Genomic DNA, 21,938 nt, shown 5'->3' with positions numbered 1-21,938 from the left:
GCATAGGATGTAAATCAGATCAACCCAAAGCCTGGTTAAAAAGGAACGTTTCTGCCTGACACCTAAAGGCGTATAATGAAGGCAGCAGGCAAACTTCCCTGAGGAGAGAATTCCACAGATGGGGAGCCACTGCAGAGAAGGCCCCGTTCTCGTGTTGCCACCCTCTGGACCTCTTGAGGAGGAGACACATGAAGAAGGGCCTCAGAAGATGATCTCAGGGTCCGGGTAGGTTCATAAGGAAAGAGGCGGTTCTTGAGGTATTGTGGTCCTGAGCCGTTTAAGGCTTTATAGGTCAAAAGCAGCACTTTGAATTGGGCCCAGAAACTAATTGGTATCCAGCGCAGTCGGACCAGGATCCGTGTAATATGTTCAAACCGTCTTGCTCCGGGGAGCAACCTGGCCGCTGAATTCTGCACTAGCCGAAGTTTCTGAACTCTCTTCAGAGGCAGCCCTTTGCAATAATCTAACCTTGAGATTACCAGAGCATAGTCAACAGTTGTTAGGCTATCCCTGTCCTGATGGGGGTGTAGCTGGGCCACCAGCCGAAGCCAATGGAAAGCACTCCAGGCCACTGAGGCCACTTGAACCTCGAGCGACAGCAAATCGCAGCATCTCATAATTATCTGTTTTTGCAACAAAGGTCCTACAGCAGTACCTGTGAGTCGTGTTTTAACAGTTGAATTGGCTTTAATAGTGTTTAGCTAGAGAATGATGCATTGACCAACAGGAGAGATGCTTTCTTGTGTGTACAAAACCTCATTTACTATATTTGATCCAGCAATTATAAGATACTGATTTGCACTTACTTTCAAAAGTGCAAATCAGTATCTTATAATTGCTGGATCAAAATAATAGTGGGGTAGAAAATACTCCCCCCCCCCCCTACACTGAGGAAAAAGCATTGTTAAAAAGAGTGTACTTGTTTTAATGGTATTTTCCAAGAGCCAAAGCTATTTAATAATTTCTATTTATTCGTTTCTAGGTCCAACACACAGTCCGAACCACAATTTCCAGTAAGTACTACTTGTGATTAATTTACTGGGTGCCTTAAGTATTTTGACGCAAAAGGCTCACATAGAACCATTAAATGAAGATGGAAGTCATCTTATATCTTTACTTTTCAGAACGATTGAAGAGATACTTGGAAACAAGCAGAGCATTGTGCTTTATTTGGTTTCACTTTGATAAAATTCTTTTGCCTTGTTTCTGCAGGCAGGTTTTATGTTTTAGAAGGGCAATATAGCACTACATTGTGATTGTATTTGTATGGTGATAGTTTCAGAACACTTAATGTGAGCAGAAAACAGCCACGCGCCCCTATAATTCTAACTTTTACCCAGTTTATTTTACTATTACCCAAAAACTCAAGTTAAATCAGATTCTGAAGACGTTATTTTTGAATAACATTGTAATACGAATTGGTTTGTACTTCAAGATATGTACTTCTTGGCTCTAATTTATCTCAACTTCATATTAAATGGGAATGTTTCCCTTTCCCTTTCAAGATATCTGAATGTATTTTGCATCCATTTATATAACTGCACACATTTGCTTGTATGGTATCTCAAGGATTGAGGAGATAAGACTGCACAGTTGGAAACTAAATTCATAATATTGGCAAGTGTGAGTATTATCTCATTTATCAAAAGGGCCTGAAGGACGGCCAGAATGTATGACTCAGATGTAAGTTCTTATTTTCCACCCCAAAAGGTTAAACTTGTTTGGGGCCACATGGAGACAGAAATTTATAGGAGAACGTGTGTTCATTCTCTCAGTTACTCACACACATATCAATAAAGAGTTGAATTGTCCATTGTTCAGCTTTTGTTTCAGGGCTGTTTCATGTTCTCCATTTTCTACTCAGGATTTTATTTCTTTGTATAAAGCACCCATATACGTTCACTTATTTCACGCTCACATGTTTATTAGAGATGACTGGGAACTATTGAGTTGTCCTCTTCAAAAAAGTTGAGGGAATTTGGATTTGAATACCCACAAAACTTCCAATACCCATCCCAGAATCTCAGACTCTAGAAATCCTGCTCCAATTGTGCATTTAATAGTTTTCCCGATCATATGCCAGTGGTACATTCATGCCACTACAAAAGCAACCCCTGTCAGATTCTGCTTGGAAACAGCTTCTGTCATCATGCTTTGTCAGTTTAGGAGGCTTAAGTACATGTGGCAAGGTATAATGTACCCTTAAAGCCTCCTAGACAACAACAGCAGCAACAACAATTTTATTTTTTGTACCCCACCTATCTTATTGGGTTGCCCTAGTCACTGTGGATAGCTTCCAGCATATACAAAAACATAAAAAATGTAACATTATAAATTTCCCGATACATGGCTGCCTTCAGGTGTCTTGTAAAAATTGTGTAGTTCTTTATCTCCTTGGGAGGGACGCAGGTGGCGCTGTGGGTTAAAGCCTCAGCGCCTAGGACTTGCCGATCGAAAGGTCGGCGGTTCGAATCCCTGCGGTGGGGTGCGCTCCCGCTGCTCGGTCCCAGCGCCTGCCAACCTAGCAGTTCGAAAGCACCTCCGGGTGCAAGTAGATAAATAGGGACTGCTTACCAGCGGGAAGGTAAACGGCGTTTCCGTGTGCGGCTCTGGCTCGCCAGATGCAGCTTTGTCACGCTGGCCACGTGACCCGGAAGTGTCTCCGGACAGCGCTGGCCCCTGGCCTCTTGAGTGAGATGGGCGCACAACCCCAGAGTCTGTCAAGACTGGCCCGTACGGGCAGGGGTACCTTTACCTTTACCTTATCTCCTTGACATCTGATGGCATTCCATAGAAAGGGCGCCACGACCAAGAAGGCCCTCTGCCTGGTTCCCTGTAACCTCACTTCTCGCAGGGAGGGAACGGCCAGAAGGCCCTCAGAGTTGAACCTCGGTGTCCGGGCTGAACGATGAGGGTGGAGACGCTCCTTCAAGTATACAGGGCCAAGGCTGTTTAGGGCTTAAAAGTCAGCACCAACACTTCGAATTGTGCTTGGAAACGTACTGGGAGCCAATGTAGGTCTTTCAGGACCGGTGTTATATAAACTCGGTGGCCATTCCCAGTCACCAGTCTAGCTGCCGCATTCTGGATTAGTTGTAGTTTCCGGGTCACCTTCAAAGGTAGCCCCACGTAGAGCACAGTGCAGTAGTCCAAGCGGGAGATAACCAGAGCATGCACCACCTTAGTGAGACAGTCTGCGGGCAGGTAGGGTCTCAGCCTGTGTACCAGATGGAACTGGTAGACAGCCGCCCTGGGCACAGAATTAACCTGCGCCTCCATGGGCAGCTGTGAGTCCAAAATGACTCCCAGGCTGTGCATCTGGTCTTTCAGGGGCACAGTTACCCCATCCAGGCCCTACCTTATATAGGACCTTAATCCTATATTGTAATAGTGAACTCATTCTCCAAGTGTTCATCTGTTTGTAACCAAAATGGCACCATCCACAGACACAAAATAAGTATTAGCAGGTTCGGGGGAACCCTAAGGCTTTCAGAAGTGAAGACAACTTAGAATTCCCGTTCAATCAGAACTGAGAATGCTCAGCAGACATAGAATGCTAACTGACTTGGGGGAGGGGACTGGATTACAAGATGTGGGGGGAGGCATGAACTGGAGTGTACTGGGAGAGGCCATGGGAAGCTGGGTGGAACCGCAAGCAGAGCATTCCACACTGCAACATTTTGTTACAGGTCCCACTTCTAGGTATAAGAAGTGTTAAGGAAATAGTGTTTTCCTTAAAAGCACCTGTAGGTGGATTTCCAATTAAGAGATGTATTGTCTAACCCTAATTTCATTGTAGTTCATAGCTATTTTGGTAACACGATTGGAAATATACAGTCATACCTCGGGTTACAGACACTTCAGGTTACGTTTTTTTCGGGTTGCGCACTGCGCCAAACCCGGAAGTACCAGAACGGGTTATTTCCGGGTTTCTGCACTCGCGCATGCACAGAAGCACTAAATTGCACTTTGCGCATGTGCAGAAACACCAAATCGCAACTCGTGTGTGCGCAGACTCGGCACTGCAGGTTGTGAACACTGCAGGTTGCGAACATGCCTCCCTCATGGATCATGTTCGTAACCTGAGTGTCCACTGTAGTTTGTCACTTAAATTTAACTTTCCTAATATTGATTAGCCATGGGTGCAGAAGATAAGAACTTTTTTGGCATTTCGTAGTTTTACATAGGCTGATTCAGTGGAAACAGAGCTTAAGACACTGTGCCACACTAAGCCAACAGAATATTTTGTTTTGTTTTTTTTTTTTTTTGGTTTCTGAATATTATGTGAATGTCCTTATTCAGTTCTTAAGCTCATTGCTTATTATCACGATTATGAAGCTGAGGTCCTCTAGAATGTCTAATGCAAATCTAAATAGATTACCACATATTGTATAAATCAAGTCAGTTTTTAAGTGCAGTCAAACTAATCGAACAATTCATTCTTCAGAAATGCCATTTTAAATTGCCATGTGTTTTCTGTTGACAAAACAGGGGTAGGGGGTGGGAATCAAATGTTCTTTCTCTAAAAATCTCACATTGTTGATTATTTGTTGAGGGGGCATTCTTCAACAGTTACTGTAAAACAAACCAAATACTCCATCCAAAATGTATTGCCATTGTTGTGAGCTTGAATGGGTCGCAAATAAGTGAGCTAAAAGCACAAAAATAGCAAAGGGATTGTCAGGTGGAAGCTTTTTAATTAATGGGGGGGGGAATAGTCAAGCTATTTGCCTTTGTTTAACTTTCCCCTATATATAATAACAACAAACATATGAAAGTGGGTGCTTATGTAGTTAAAACAGGCGTAGGCAAACTTGGCCTTTCCAGATGTTTTGGGACTACAACTCCCATGATCCCTAGCTAACAGGACCAGTGGTCAGGGATGATGGGAATTGTAGTCCCAAAACATCTGGAGGGCCGAGTTTGCCTATGCCTGAGTTAAAATAACACTATCTACACAGCAGACGGGGTGTTTCAGCAAGCTAGAGGGAACCAAAAGCTTCACAAAAGTAAAAAAGAAAAAGAAAATAAAGACCGGAGAGCCACAAAAGAGAGGATATAAATAGCTCAGTAAAGACTGGTTATGTTTGATTGGTATGGAATGCTGATTGGGCATTAGGGGAAGAGAAAACAAGAGGAAAGGAAAACGGAAAGCAGTGTTCCATATATCTTTGGACAAGTAATAAAGGTAAAGGTAAAGGATCCAGTTAAATTTGACTATGGGATGCGGCGCTCATCTCGCTTTCAGGCTGAAGGAGCTGGCATTTGTCCTCAGACTGTTTTCCAGGTCATGTGGCCAGCATGAATAAACGACTTTTGGCACAACAGAACACCGTGATGGAAACCAGAGCACACGGAAACGCCGTTTAACTTCCTGCCACAGCGGTACCTATCTATCTACTTGTACTGGTGTGCTTTTGAACTGCTAGGTTGGCAGGAGCAACAGGAGCTCACCTCCTCGCAGGGATTCGAACTGCTGACCTTCTGATTGGCAAGCCCAAGAGGCTCAGTGGCTTAGACCACAGCGCCACCCGTGTCCTGAATAAACAAGCACACAATCACTGATAGGTCCAGCTGCCATTGTGAGGCTCAAAGCAATGAAAATGATGCCTCCTCAGCTGTTGCTGTGGGTTTCTTGTGATGTCACAAAAGCACCTCTTTATCAACTTGTACTGGTGTGCTTTTGAACTGCTAGGTTGGCAGGAGCTGGGACAGGGCAACGGGAGCTCACGCCGTTGTGGGGATTTGTACCACCGACCTCGGGTTAAGAACTTAATTCGTTCTGGAGGTCTGTTCTTAACCTGAAGCACCACTTTAGCTAATGGGACCTCCTGCTGCTGCTGCGCCGCCAGAGCACAATTTCTGTTCTCATCCTGAAGCAAAGTTCTTAACCTGAGGTAATATTTCTGGGTTAGCGGAGTCTGTAACCTGAAGCGTATGCAACCTGAAGCGTATGTAACCCTAAGTAGCACTGTAGTTGAAAGAAAGAAAGAAGTACAGTGATACCTCAGGTTACATATACTTCAGGTTACATAGACTTCAGGTTACAGACCCAGAAATAGTGTTTCAGGTTAAGAACTTTGCTTCAGGATGAGAACAGAAATTGAGCTCTGGCGGCGCAGCGGCAGCAGGAGGCCCCATTAGCTAAACTGGTGCTTCAGGTTAAGAACAGTTTCAGGTTAAGTACGGACCTCCGGAACTTAACCCGAGGTACCACTGTATTCTGAAAGCAGGCATGCCTGTTTAGCTGGAATTCTGAACAGGAATGCCCTACTCAGCAATGCTTTATCTTGCTTGTTCCATGTTTATAATCCTTTCTAGTCTTTTTCAATGAAGCATTGATTTGACTTCATTTGATTTATCTTTTGACTTAGAAAAACAACAACACACAATGCACCTTTCGTCCTTCCCCCAAGCTGTACAGTGAACCTCTACCTGCGACCATAATCCGTTCTGGAGGTCCGTCCAGAGGTCGAAACAGGTCGCTGGGAGAGGTGCCATTGTGCGCAGGCGCAGACAGCAATTGCCCACTTCTGTGCATGTGTGAAAGGCGATTGCCGCCTCTGCACATGCGCAAACAGCAGCAAACCTGCCAGTTACTTCCAGGTTTGCCGCGGACGTTGGGCAAAATGGACACAAGTGGAGGCAGACATAAGAAGGGGTTTGACTGTATCTATCCTCATGTCACACCATAATATTCCTAGGGCCTCCCCCCAGCTGCCCCTGCTAAGGTATTCATTACAGTTGCCAATAGAAATGAGCTTAAAGCTGATCCATAGTTTAATCTACTCTCATAAGGAATCAACGTCTGCAGCTACATCTGCTTTTCACTACTGTATTGCTATCCTCGCACATGTCTACAATAGACTGATTATATGTCTCCAGCAGACTCTGTGGCCAGAGGCACCATTATTTCAATAATACAAGAACACTGCCTTACCTCTTTTGCCAGTAGTTAATTGCATTTCTTTTTGGAAGGATATGTTGTTCTCGGGTAGCTTAAAAGGATGCTAAAAGTAGCACAACTATGGGGAAGCAGAAGATACGAATGTACTGGCCTATGCAGGGGTAGACAACATGTGGCTCTCCGGATGTTGGAATCCAAATCCCATCAACATGTCGAGTGATGATGAGAGATTTAAGTGCAACAACATCTGAGAGCACCATGTTTGCTCCCCCCCCCCCACATACGGATTCACATTGGATCTGAAAATTGTAAAGATTCTATTCTATTCTATTCTATTCTATTCTATTCTATTCTATTCTATTCTATTCTATTCTATTCTATTCTAGCCATTGACTGTTTCCAATGTGTAATTGATTTAATTAGCCATTTTATTGCAGTATACTGTATGCTGTGAAACAGTATGACGACCATTATTTGCAAACTTCTGCAAAAGCAAAAAATTGTCCAGTAGCACCTTAGAGACCAAATAAGTTTGTTCTGGGTATAAGCTTCTGTGTGCATGCACACTTTGATGCAGGTAGCACTGTGGTCTAAACCACAGAGCCTAGGGCTTGCCGATCAGAAGGTTGGCAGTTTGAATCCCTGCGACAGGGTGAGCTCCCGTTGCTCAGTCCCTGCTCCTGCCAACCTAGCAGTAAGAAAGCACATCAAAAGTAGATAAATAGGTACCGCTCCGGCGGGTAGGTAAACGGTGTTTCCATGCGCTGCGCTGCTTCACGGCTTAGTCATGCTGGCCACATGACCCAGAAGCTGTATGCCGGCTCCCTCGGCCAATAAAGCGAGATAGCGCCACAACCCCAGAGTCATTCGCGACTGGACTTAACGGTCAGGGGTCCCTTTACCTTTAAGGTGCTACTGGACAATTTTTTTATTTATTTTGACTGTGTCAGACCAACATGGCTGCCTACCTGCATCTAGAATTTTGCAAAAGCAGTATCAGTCCACAATTGGCAACTTGGCCACTGCAGATTGAGAGGCCTGCAAAGAAAGAAACACCAAACTAAAGGAGAAGCGCAACAGAGGCAAGGTTTAAGTGAACTAAATTTCAGATAGCAATGGCTTTTCTTCAAGATATAGCAGCTTTAATGCAGGTTAATGTGTGGCCAGCTTCTATGTTCTAAAGCAGCTTTCCCCAAACTTGGGTGTCCAGATGTTGTTCGACTATAATCCCCATCATCCCTAACCCCCAACCACGCTGGCTGAGCGTAAAGGGGGGGGGAGCGTTTGCAAAGGTGTGCCACTGCCCTGCACTTCAAGTCTTCTATGTACTTTGCATCATGTCTGACTAGAGCAGTGGTGGCGAACCTATGGCACACGTGCCAGAGTGGGCACTCAGAGCCCTCTCTGTGGGCACGTGGGCATCGCCCCTGCAGTGCCATTCCTGGGGTTTTTCCAAAGAGGAATCGCTCTGTAGAGCATGCACTGGCCACAGCAGCGTCGGGTGCAGTTGCGCGCCCGCCAAGCAGCTGATTTCTGGCCATTCCACTCCCCCCCCGCCATGTTTGGTGTAATTGGTTGGTGCCGCAAGCAGGAGATAGAAAGCGGCGGTAATGAGTGTGTTTTTTGGCTGAGTCAAGGGCTTTTTGTTAATTTGTTGGTTCCTGCGAGCTTTGTATTTTTTTTCCTCAGCATTGCGTGCTGAAGTATGTTAGTATTTATCAGCAACACCCCCCCCCCAATATTATGTCAACACCTCTTTGCAATCCCCCCTCAAAAAAATATCTCAACAACTCCAGACAATGCCCCCCCCCCAAAGAAGGCAGAAGAACTCAGGGCACTCCTCCCAAGAAAAGATCAATAACTCTGGTTAATCTCACCCCATTTCCTTACATTATATTTATTTGTATGTGCACATGCAGACAATCATTATTACCCAATATTAAATTGCAGTGTTGGCACTTTGCGATCAATAAGTGGGTTTTGTTTGCGATTTGGGCACCTGATTTCTAAAAGGTTCACTGCCACTAGGCTAGAGAACCCCTTTTCCAATTTTTCCTGTTCCATTCAGTCCAAAAAATGACTGACACCACTACAGCCCACTCACGACTGTTTCAGGAGACTTGTTCTTTCCAGAACTGAGGTGAAATCCACACGATTTGCCTTCCTTGTTCTCTCTGGCATTGGTTGTTCCTGCAACCTGCGTACTATCAGGCAAGAGCAGTAGATTCAAATAATATTAGGTGTGATTTTGGGGTGTAGGCAGCAAGAAGCAGCCTGCTTTCATTGCAAGGTGCTTGGGGCAGAAAGGGGGTTAGGAAGAGATGCTGCAACAATGTTTCTCCATAGAGTTTGTCCAAACTGGGGGCCCCTAAGAAGGCAGACGAGAGATGAAGAACAAGAGCAGCTTTTATCTGCCTGCAGTGATAAGGAATAGACATAAAAGAAGAGAAAAATCCCTGCAGAGAAGCACCAGTTACTTATATTACACATAATATATACCAGCATCTGTCGTACTTCAGTTCTGAGTAAAGTAAGCCTTCTTTATAGCATGATTTTATGTTCTCAATGTAGATTAGGTTATGTGCCTACCTATTCTCTTGCTACTGAAGACAATATAGTTATTATGTTTATATGCCCTCCGGCTCAATCACATGACAGCCTGTGTATAATAGATATCTTAGGCAGTTAACATGCACCGAGTTCTGCCTGCATTTATTCTTGCATTTAGCTTGTTTGAGTTGTAAAGAAAGGCTCCTTTGTTCTACAGGTATCTTTCAAGCCTTTGTCTGGGTGGTGTTAGTATACTACAAGCCTAATTTCACTAACCCATGAATCTAATGGCACAGAGGAAATTATCTCTAGTAAATCTTCAAATATTGCTTTGACGTGAAGTGTACAGATTTGAGTTTTCGTTAATGAGTGAAACAAAACCTCAGGGTCACTTAAAAAATCAGCAGCACATTTTATTCATTAGTCACTAATTCATTAATTAGGCATCGCCTTTCCTAAATGCATTTATTGGTTCTAATGAATTGAGTAATGGTGCTGTTGAACGATGGCTTAGGGATAGGTGCTGTTGATATTAAGGACCATCGCTCTCTGTGTTTTTGCCTACTCACGAGGACAGCAATTTCACTGCTGTAACTGACCGACACCAGGATATATGCTATCCATACAAAAAAGGCGAATGACTACTGCTAATTATGTAATTAGCACTGTCTCTGTACTTTCTGCATTTTGTTTTCATCTAACCTCCCCCAGGCATGTAATCCAGGATAATGCTTCATTCATCTGATGAAGTGGCCTGTAGTTCTCAAAGCTTTGCCATAATAAATTTAAGGCGCCACAAAACTTATTATTGTTTTTGTGCCAGGAGTCCTCTGGAAGATAAAATTTAATTTTTCTTTAATAGGTGCCATATTTCAAATATAATTGCCCAAAAGACGCACCTTTTGAACTAACTGCTGCCTTTTTGTTGTTGAGTATTGCTTGTATGATTTATATCCAATAACATCATCTTCCGCCTGGCCAGTGGGACTTCCTTTCCCATTGCCCCCATGCCTGATCTGCTCCAGAGGGTTGGGAAAACTGCCAGCACAGATTCCCCCCCCCCCCTATACTTCTATACCAAATCTCTTAAGGAGTGTACATTATACATGGATGAGGGCATGGGAAGAAGAAGATGCATTGTACAAGCAGAAGTCCTTGTGCTAAGTGGACAAGTTTGTTGGATGCATCCATATGACTTTTCTTGGGTTAAGGAAACATACATATTTTTAAGCTTTACTTTTATATCCTGTTTTACATAGCAGAAAGCTTTGGTAATGGAGGGTAAAAAAAATCTAGATTATTGACCTGGTCTGCAGGCAAATCATACTGGATCTCCAGGAACAGGTGTTTGGCTTGTTTGCTTCTTCTTGCTCCCCTTACACACTCAAATATCTCGAGCGTCCAGTTTTTACTTCATTTACTTACTGTGCTTAGCAACAGTGTTCAAACTGGGCAAACCATGGTTAGCCCCCAAACCAGAATCCTTCGTACCCTGCAGTATTCGGAACTCCCATTGTTCTAGGCACATTTCGCAACAGGGAATTTTATTAGTGTGAGCAGTTTCTGAGCTCTGGCTGCAGTACGGCGCCTAAGATTTCAGATTAACAATGCAGTGTGGAGGGAAAGGAGAGACCCGCTGAAGAATATTAGGGGGGTGGGCAGGAGAAGGACTAGACCATGTGAAAAATGAACATAATATTTTAGCTGCAGTTCATTCATTTTCAGCTTTGTATTCTCGTTATAAGAATGCACACCTTGACTGTCCGTTGTTGCACCCATAACCTCGGTTTAAGGTGCCATTTAGCTCCTTGTGTTCACATCTCAGTTTCTAATACCGTGTGAAGGGGGCTGGTGATTACATGCTTGATTGCTATTCCATGTTTAAAAAGAGAACCCCAGATCTTTCTTGTAGAAAGCTAGCACTTTAGGGAGAAGTTCAGGTTTGAACTCTGCCTGTTAGCTTTCCATAGACAGCTATTTACAGGGAAGCTTTCAAGCATGCATGCTGAAGTGGTCCTGGGAGTACATTAAGTTTATACTTACAAAATGATATAATGTGTGAAGCGCCCCCCACAGTGACTATTTTAAGTTGGTCTGTGCTGCTGCAGTTACTGATAAGGGTAGTTTCACAAATGGACTTCCCATATCCTGTAACATGAATGTAAAGCTTGAATTAGCCTCAGTTTTGACTTTCAAATGACTCTCTTTGGCTGGGTTCAGAACATATATCAGGCTGAGAAGAAACATATTTCAGGCTAAAAGGCACTGATAGCATCCTTTTTGGTAATTCCTTTAGAGGTGTATTTCTGGGTAATTGTATTCTGTTCTTCCTTTAAATTAAGAGGATAAGATTAATGCCCCGGACCTCTGGATCTCAAGAGCAAAATCCTAAACTTCCGTGAAGGAAAGGTGGTATCTACATGTACATTGGAGACATTTCAGCTTTACTCAAGCCCTGCCTTCCCCAAACTGGTGTCCTGCAGATGCTGTTGGACTACCTGCTCCCATCATCCCTACCGCTTGGTCACGCTGGCTGGGGCTGATGGGAGCTGTACTCTCAATTAGCTGGAGGGTGCTAGATTGGAAATGGCTGTTCCAGCCCCATTGAGCCATTCTGTCCACATGGGACGCTGGTGGCGCTGTGGTCTAAAACACTCCCAGTCACCATCTAGCTGCCACATTCTGGATTAGTTGTAGTTTCTGGGTCACCTTCAAAGGTAGCCCCACATAGAGTGCATTGCAGTAGTCCAAGTGGGAGATAACTAGAGCATGTACCACTCTGGTGAGGCAGTCCAGTCCAATGGCAGATTGGACTGCATACCAGATGGAGCTGCCCTGGACACAGAATTAACCTCTGCCTCCATGGACAGCTGTGAGTCCAAAATGATTCCCAGGCTGCACATCTGGTCCTTCAGGGGGCACAGTTACCCCATTCAGGACCAGGGAGTCCCCCCACACCCGCCCTCCCCCTGTCCCCCAAAAAGAGTACTTCTGTCTTGTCAGGATTCAGCCTCAATCTGTTTGCCGCCATCCATCCTCCAACTGCCTCCAGACACTCACACAGGACCTTCACCGCCTTCACTGGTTCTGATTTAAAAGAGAGGTAGAGCTGGGTATCATTCACCTACTGATGAACACCCAGCCCAAACCCCCTGATGATCTCTCCCAGCGGCATCATGTAGATTTACTGAACACAAAGCACTCATTTGAATTCTTGTCATTACCAAGACAAAATTAAAATGATCTTCTAGGTGGCCCCTTAAGCCATGTTTTGGCTCTGAAGATGTGAAAGGTCTAGATTTCATTTCATGTTTAACCTCAGTCAAATTGGCAATCTCTGGTTTGAAACTGAGTCACTACCGTGTGGTTAAGTGAAAAGTACATGAACTCTTTGTGAACTGGGAATGAGGCTGTTCCTGTTTTGTTACATCGGTTCCCCTTTCTGTTTAGTGCCACACTCTGTGATGACTTTAGTTATTGTAAAGTGTATTGAATACCAGTCAGGGGAGAAGAAATTGCCCTAATTGGTGCTTCTGCTGAAGTTTTGTTGGGAAACAATAACTCCACGTGTACAGAAAGGGCTTCGTTTTCAAAAAAATATTCCATCCTACATAAATACATTATATTAAATTATAGATGTCTGTGCTCAACATTTCCTACATCCATTTAGTTCCTATGTTCTATGAACTTGGCTGACCTAAAGCTTGCAAATACCATTGTGCTGTTCTTGGCCATAATTGCAGCAATAATTACAACAATGCAGCTGCCTAATTGCCACAACAAACTGTACATTTATTGTAGCCCATCTTTGACCTTCTCTGCAAAGTTAACACATTCATTTTAAGAAATCAAGTCGGTGCAGGAATCTGAAAGTCTTCATACTATCTCTCCTGGGCTGCATCTCTTTGGTGAGAAGGACAAATGTTGATGCTCTGGCTTAAGAATAGGAGGCTTTCCATCTGGCTTAGCCAAGCAATTGCTGACTAAAATAGCAGGGGAAATGCAGTAGTGACCAAATCAGGCACCCTCAACCTGCAGCCCTCCAGATGTTTTGACCTACAACTCCCATGATCTCTAGCTAATAGGACCAGTGGTCAGGGATGATGGGAATTGTGGTCCAAAACATCTGGAGGGCCAAAGGAGTGAAGCTGCAGGGAACCAGGCAGAGGGCCTTCTCAGTGGTGACACCCACCCTGTGGAATGCCCTCCCCCAATCAGATGTCAAAGAAATAAACAACTATCTGACTTTCAGAAGACATCTGAAGGCAGCCCTGTTTAGGGAAGTTTTTAATGTTTGATGTTTTATTGTGTTTTTAATATTCTGTTGGGAGCTACCCAGAGTGGTTGGGGAAACCCAGCCAAATGGGTGGGGTGTAAATATTATTATTATTATTATTATTATTATTATTATTATTATTAACTTTCAAAGTCTTAGTAACCCGCCATCCCTAGCATTAAAATGAATGGCTTTTTTCCCTAGCAATGGTACTCTGGAGCAACTCCATTTAAGCTGGATACATTAAGCAGATTTTTAGCAGCCCAGACAGTAATTCAACATATGCATTAGGTTCTATAGAAGAAGAAAAAAGAATTTGGCATTAAATCTATAGGGGTGGGTGGGAGAGAAGGACGTTTAAGCCCTGATTTCATTCTGTTTATCTAAGCCATAGTTCAGAATTATGCCATATTTTAATTAAATCTTGGCAAGGCCTCTTTTGCTATTCACTTGCAGGAAATGAAGAATTGCAGGAGGAGGCAGGAGAAAAGAAACAACTGCTTGCCTAATTGCATCACATGCCATTAAATGCCAGCAATGTATTATGAGGTGTAACATGATACACATTGTGGTCTCAGTTGGACAGCCTTTTAATAGAATAACCTGCCACATCCCATTATCATTAGCATAGGATTTCTAAGATAATTCTTGTTTTCACTTTTAAAAGGTCCCCCCCTTTCCTTCCTTGAATTAATATGTTCATTGATGCCCTTCTTGTTTCCAGAAACATTGTCTGGTGAAAACTTGAGGCGAGAGACCAGTATCTGGAGGAATGTAAAATGTCAGATTTAACATTTCTCTGCTGCTGTTGAAGGACATATTTCTTTAAAATTCATCAGGGACAGGCAGACATCTGCAGATGTACTTACAGGCTCCCCAATTTGTCTTTTGCAGGGAAGATTACCATGAAGATGGGTTTTGCCAGCCTTACAGGGGAATTGCTTGTGCTCGCATCATCGGAAATAGGACCATTTATGTGGATTCCCTCCAGATGCAAGGGGAAATCGAGAACCGAATCACTGGTAAGCCTGCACGCCTCTATCCTTGTCCGAAAACATTGTATTTCAGGCAAAAGCCTGAAATCCAATTTTAACACTGTAATGAATGGAAATGAAACTGGGTACAGCTTTTTACAGCCTGCATCATAGAATGAATTGCTGCAATGTGTTTTCCCTATTATGCAGTAGCTTTTGCAGTCCTCCTAAGGTGGAGTTTGAAGTGCAAGGAATCGCTCTCAGGGCTTTAATATATGTCTGGGGAAGTGTTTCCTCCCTTCACTTTAGTTCCTGCTTCGGGGCAACAAGAGTACAACTCTAACCTGAATGTAGAGCTGTCCACACAAAAAAGAAACCTCTTTTGGAAAAACCGGAGTGATTTCCCCCCCAGGGTTAAACTGTTTGTTTATGTTGGGAGGCAGTGATCCCAGGTGAAGAATAGGATACTTTCCCTAAAGCAGACACCTTTGCTGACCTGCATGAATAATTGGATGCTATCTCATATTATGGCACCTTGATGAACATGGTCTTATTCGCTTCTTATAGGGCACAGGGATTTGGAGTATCTGGATTAACTCTTGAGGTGGAACGATGTCTTGCGTGTTGCAGGGGGAGACTGATGAATTTCATGAGGTTTCTTTTCTGCTCACATTGTGTTATTCCGTGGCAAGGCTGGTGCCAGACTTTAGCAAGAAGGGGACGACAGAGAGCGAGATGGTTGGACAGTGTTCTCGAACCTACCAACGTGAGTTTGACCAAACTGTGGGAGGCAGTGGAAGCCAGGAGTGCCTGGTGTGCTCAGGTCCATGGGGTCACGAAGAGTCGGACACGACTAAATGACTAAACAACAACAACAAACCATGGTACTGTGGAGGATCTCACCCCTCCAAAAACAAACCAACCACAAGGCCTCTGCCCAGTGATTTTTGACCCCCATTATGCCCTGCAGGGCTCCTGGATGTCTCTTAGTGGTGGGCAGTGGTGGCACTTTTGTATTTTGAGTAGCCAAGTAGCATGGTAGGGTAGCCATGGCAGATCACAGTTTAGTACTGTTTCATTGTTGTTTAATCGTGTCCAACTCTTTGTGACCCCATGGACCAGAGCACGCCAGGCACTCCTGTCTTCCACTTCCTCCCACAGTTTGGTCAAACTCATGTTGGTAGCTTCGAGAACACTGTCCAACCATCTCGTCCTCCTCTTCTTGTGCCCTCAATCTTTCCCAACATCAGGGTCATTTCCAGGGAGTCTTCTCTTCTCATGAGGTGGCCAAAGTATTGGAGCCTCAGCTTCAGGATCTGTCCTTCCAGTGAGCACTCAGGGCTGATTTCCTTCAGAATGGATAGGTTTGATCTTCTTACAGGCCATGGGACTCTCAAGAGTCTCCTCCAGCACCATAATTCAAAAGCATCAATTATGATACGATAATCTTTATTGTCATTGTCCCATACAGAACAACAAAATTGAAAAAATCTACATCAGACATTCAAAAACCAACAAGCTTGCTATCCCACCTATCCCAGCCTGGTTAACCCCCTAAAAACTCTGATACCCCATAATTAAATACAATATACTCCCATAGGGATTACCTTACACTGCGTTTGAAACCAAAATCGCATTTGGATAGAAACTGTTTCTCAGGCGGCTAGTCCTAGTCTTTGGCAATCAGCCTGAAAGCAAGATGAATGCTGCACTCCATAGTCGCCTTTGACTGGACTTAGCCATCCAGTGGTCCTTTACCTTTACCTAATAATTAATAATAATAATACAATGTTATTTAACCTCCCTGCGGCTAAATCAATGCTCTTGCAAAGCAGTTACATACCTGAGTAGTAACTGGAATCAAATACCTGTCATTACTGGGTCTCACTATGCAACCTTTTGTTTTGTTTTTAACTATTTGTATATACCCTCTGTAGTCTACTGCAAAAAATAAATGCTTCCTATGGTGGATCTCTTCCAGAAAGCACCTTCCCCAGCCTTATGTCCACCAGATGTTTGGGACTCAAAACTCAAAACTTCCATCTTCTCTGACCACGTGGCTGAGTCTGATGAAAGTAGAATCTAAAACATCTGGAGGGCGATAGGTTGGGGAAGGCTGCCTGGGACTCTGTGATAGAACTCATGTTTGGCATGTACCGAGTTCCAGGTCCAATTCCCAGCATCCCAAGCTAGAGCTGGAAAAATCTTCTGTCTGAAACCCGGGAGAGGAAGTGCCAGTCAGCTCCTGTACTTCTGTGCTCCTATTCAGAGTTTTACGTAGGGTGTATATTTGCTTTTATTTAATAGGTTTTCACAGCAAAGGCTCAGGCTCCTGTTGTACACCAGTGATTTTTCAGACAACTCTGCAGTTACATACAAAGGGTCCAGTGATTCAGTGCGCCTAGTTATCGGGGCTTGTAATAAGCCATAATCCAGAGAACCGTGCTCCTCCACATGTAGAAACAAGAACAGCTGTGCTCTGCGAAAAGGCATGAGCAAACTTGAACGCAGGAGATGCACACAGTAATCCAAATGGGCTGCTTAGATGTGTCTATAAATGAACTGCAGAAATAACCAAGGCTTTCTGGCTTTCTCCTCGGGTCTTGCCATCGTAGCTTCCACAGTGAAGAGGCAAACCGGGAGTTAAGCCAGGGAAAACTAGAATGAGCACTCCAGCTGCATACCCTGATGGGACGTGGGTGACACTATGGTCTAAACCACTGAGTCTCTTGGGCTTGCCAATTGAAAGGTCGATGGTTTGAATCCCCATGACGAAGTGAGCTCCCATTGCTCTGTCCCAGCTCCTGCCAACCTAGCAGTTCAAAAGCACACCAGTGTGAGTAGATAAATAGGTACCTCTGCAGTGGGAAGGGAAACAGTGTTTTCGTGCACTCTGGTTTCCGTCACGGTGTCCTATTGTGCCAGAAGCTACTGTTAGGTCCATCATGAGACACCCGCCAGCTTCCAACCACAGATACCAGCAGCCTTCAAGAAAGCAAACCTGCCTTATTGTTGCTCCCTAGCATCCCACTGCCAGAGGATTGCCTCCTTCCATTCACCAGTTTGCCTCCTCCAAGTGGAAGAAACCTGGGCAGTGCTGAATGTCACATCCATTGCCAGGTGTGTCCTGCTGGAAATAGAAAAGGGCTTTCCCCTTGGCCTGCCTGTATATCCACTCAGTTGCCAAGTGCTTTTGTGACATCACAAGAAACCCACAGCCAATGGCAATAGCTGGGGAGGCATCATCTCCATTGCTTTGAGCCTCACAATGGTGGGTGGACCTATCAGTAATGGTGTGCTTGTTTGTTCAGGACACAGATGGCGCTGTGGACTAAACCACTGAGCCTCTTGGGCTTGCCAATCAGAAGTTTGGTGGTTCGAATCCCTGTGAGGGGGTGCGGTCCTGTTGCTCTGTCCCAGCTCCTGCCAACCTAGCAGTTCAAAAGCATGTCAGTGCAAGTAGATACATGGGTACTGCTGCGGTGGGAAGGTAAACAGTGTTTCCGTGTGCTCTGGTTTCTGTCATGGTGTCCCCATTGTGCCAAAAGCAGTTTAGTCCTACTGACCGCATGACACAGAAAAGCTGTCTGTGGACAAATGCCGGCTCCCTTGGCCTGAAAGCGAGATGAGCGCCACAACCACATAGTCGCCTTTGACTGGACTTAACCATCCGGGGTCCTTTAACTTTTACTTTATTACCTGATGGTCCCCTTGCCTCCTTGGAAAACACTTTTGAAGGCATGGGATCCTGAAAGTGTGCACATTTGGGACACTTGTAATATTGAGACAGTTCTTTATTATGCATTGTTTTTAAAGTATAGAAGTTCCCTCCTATCGTTGTGCCAGATATTTTGGGTCGATGTTCAGTGTAAAGTCTGTTCAATGTAAAAGCATGAGAATCAAACTGAAGGTGGCAAATCTTAGAATGGGGGAACTAGAACAAAGATATTTTTGTTCTAGGAAAAATCAGTTTTCTGGCAATTCTTTTTTAAAAAAGGAAAAAAGAAAAGGAAGTGTACACTTGTAACTGTTACATTAGTTTTCACTTTAAGCCACTGAAGCATGTGGCTATGGGAATGGAAAATAGTGACATCTGCAGTCCAAACAGGAAAATTAATTTTAAAAGACTGCTTCAAGCCCTGTGGTAGTAAAACTCTTCATTTCTGAAATATCTCTTTTTTTGCAAAGAAAGAAAGAAAGAAAGAAAGAAAGAAAGAAAGAGGAGATACAGGCTGTGCTTTTGTCTTTTTTCTGTCTTTAAACTTCCTGTGTCCTTCTGCAGTTCAGAATAATAATAATAATAATAATAATAATAATAATAATAATAATAATGCCCCATCCCCCTGAGGCCGTGTGGCATGGCTGCTTTCAGCCCAGCTGACTCGTATATTTTATCTGTGCAATACACCTCTTATTACTGCTTTTGGCACTGAAGAAAACTCCCATGGGTTCCTCTACAGTGGTGCCTCGCAAGACGAAAAGAATCCGTTCCGCGAGTCTCTTCGTCTAGCAGCTTTTTCGTCTTGCGAAGCAAGCCCATTAGCGGCTTAGCGCTATTAGCGGCTTTTAGCGGCTTAGCGGATAAGCGGCTTAGAAAAAGGGGGGGAGGGGAAAAAAGTCGGAAAAACTCGCAAGACATTTTCGTCTTGCGAAGCAAGCCCATAGGGAAATTCGTCTTGCGAAGCACCTCCAAAACGAAAAACCCTTTCGTCTAGCGGGTTTTTCCGTCTTGCGAGGCATTCGTCTTGCGGGGCACCACTGTACTTCTAAAAGGAGCCATGGGCAAATCTATTATCGGTGTTTAGGGAAGTCAGTATTGGAATAAGCTGCTTTGCAGTACTAGAAAGGACTTGTGTGCGTTGCCATATATTGCTAAAACACCATCTTCATGCACCCAATTTCCACGGAAGTGCTATATTCCGCTTCAATGCCTGTACTTTGTTTTGTCATCTAATAAAAAGAATTATTTGCTAGGCAATTGATGGCAAAAATATACAAAACGTGGGTGTTATCTTGCTTAATCTGCCCAATGCATATACAGATCCAGATGTTTTGCAAACAAGTTCAGACATCAGCCAGTAATGAGCAAGGAGATTCCATATCCGGGCACCTCTTACAGGAGATACAAAACATGAGAGAACTAGTTTGTATTGAACCGTGAACCTTCTGAACCACTGGATCTAATTTTCTGACTTGTAACATGGTGCACGGAGTTATTCCTGGCCAAAGAATAGCACTGTGCATTTTTCTACAAGGAGAGCTCTGAGTCTCAGTTGTGATATGCTCCTTTCAAGCATCCAGCCTCTCTCTACCCAAGACACTGGAGCCTGTTGGAGACCAACCTCCCATCGTACCCACCACAGCTGGTTCATTCTCTGGTGCTTTTCCTTGTACAGCTGACACAGCTATGACTGCACTGTCCAGAAGATTATAGAAATAACTGCATGGGATTATCTCTGTAACGTTTCTCATTCATATGCCCCATCTGTTTAGCTCTCTAGACATCTTCCATTTCCACTGCACAAAATATTACTATTATTATTATTATACCACCCTATACCTGGGGGTCTTAGGGTGGCTCACAGAATAAAATCAAAATATAAAACCACAAAATACATAATAAAAATCAAAACAACAACTCAATAGCCCCCCCTTCCTGAAAAACACATGTTAAAAGGGCATAGGATGTAAATCGGATCAGCCAAAGGCCTGGTTAAAGAGGAACGTTTTTGCCTAGTGCCTAAAGGTGTGTAATGAAGGCGCCAGGTGAACTTCCCTGGGGAGAGCATTCCACAGATGGGGAGCCACTGCAGAGAAGGCCCTGTTTTTGTGTTGCCGCCCTCCAGACCTCTCGAGGAGGAGGCACATGAAGGAGGGCCTCAGAAGATGATCTCAGGGACTGGGTAGGTTCATATGGAAAGAGGCGGTCCTTGAGGTACTGCGGTTCTTACTTAGCAGCTGGCAACTTCTATAGATTATAGAATCATAGAATCATAGACTTGGAAGAGACCCCAAGGGCCATCGAGTCCAACCCCCTGCCAAGCAAGTGTACAAACCTTTTCCCTTTAACCAGCTTTAGGTTTTTTTTTAGTAAACTTGTCCTCAGTCCTGGAGGCGTAGAGAACTGTAAAATGTAAACTGACGAGCAGTATACGGATACGCGATTGTAGCAGGTGACTAAATTGTGGTTGCACTTTCAGAAATTGCTTGCTGACTGCATTGTAAACTCACATTTGCATATGTGATCACATGGAGAAATAGGTGTGTTCAGGTATGACTCGAGACCTCCCACATGTAGGCAGTTAAGTCTCAATGCTTTTATTGACTGAGTTTCCTTCTGTTGATTCCTGATGTGAAACCATTTGTGTTTGTTTCTTTTGTTGCTATTTTGTTAATGTCATTAATATTGTTTTATAGATATGAATGCTGTTGTACTTTGTGAGTCCTATAATATGATTTTTGGTGTAACTGTGATGTTAAGCTTATTTTTTAGTTGTTTTGTTAATAGGGTTACATAGATGGAAATTGTTTTACAGTATTTGGGATTGTTTTACTGATGATTTCTTAAGTATTCTATACAATTTATGCTGTATTCGCGATGTTCCATTATGTTATTTTTATGTAAGCCACTTTGGGATTTATTTGAATAAAAAGCGGCAAAGGAATAGAAGCAAGCAAGCAAGCAAATTTGATTCAGGGTTGCTAAAGAGGGAAATTCTCTGGCAGCAGTTATCCCAAATATGAAAATTCCTCAACTATTTTATGTTCCCTTCCAAGTATTCCTTTTGTAGTGTGCCCATGATCTTTACTTATCTTGGCCTTCTTCTTATCTGCATTCTTTTTAAAGGCCGGCTTGTTCAAGGATGCTTTGCCATTGTTTGAAGTCGTTTGGTAATTCATTATAATCTTTAGTGCAGCTTACCAAAGTCATTAGCAAATATCAGTTTTCTTCTGGTACACTCACACTTTTCACTTAACCTGGTCCTGACTGCTGTAAAGGGCCTAGCCCAAAATTCTGACTACAAGCTCCGTGTGATACTCCAGTTTGGCCATCTTGGGAATTGCTCTGTTCAGTTACTCAGCTTCTTGAAAAAATCTCTGCCCAACCAAGAAAATTAATCAGTACTATCTTTGCCACTGAGTTCAAAGGTTATTCTAAGAGTGTAGGAACACTATGTGGATAAGACAATAGGATGATTAACAAGAGAGCTGCTAGGTAGACCAAACAGAC

At 43.7% G+C, this 21,938-nt stretch overlaps 1 protein-coding gene across 3 annotated transcripts in view; it reads left to right on the top strand.

Moving 5' to 3' along the window:
* The window catches only part of ROR2 (receptor tyrosine kinase like orphan receptor 2), a 157,985-nt gene that overhangs the window by 119,316 nt on the left and 16,731 nt on the right, over positions 1-21,938 (top strand). For all 3 annotated transcript variants that reach the window (XM_083701948.1, XM_083701947.1, XM_083701949.1), the window contains 2 exons: positions 983-1,013; positions 14,628-14,755. In XM_083701948.1, the coding sequence (XP_083558074.1) occupies positions 983-1,013; positions 14,628-14,755 (159 nt within the window). The remainder of the gene's footprint in view (positions 1-982; positions 1,014-14,627; positions 14,756-21,938) is intronic.

This window comes from Podarcis gaigeae (genome assembly GCF_964106915.1).
Source record: "Podarcis gaigeae genome assembly, chromosome: 11".
Taxonomy (NCBI): domain Eukaryota; kingdom Metazoa; phylum Chordata; class Lepidosauria; order Squamata; family Lacertidae; genus Podarcis; species Podarcis gaigeae.
This window is presented reverse-complemented; position numbering and strand designations above follow the sequence as displayed.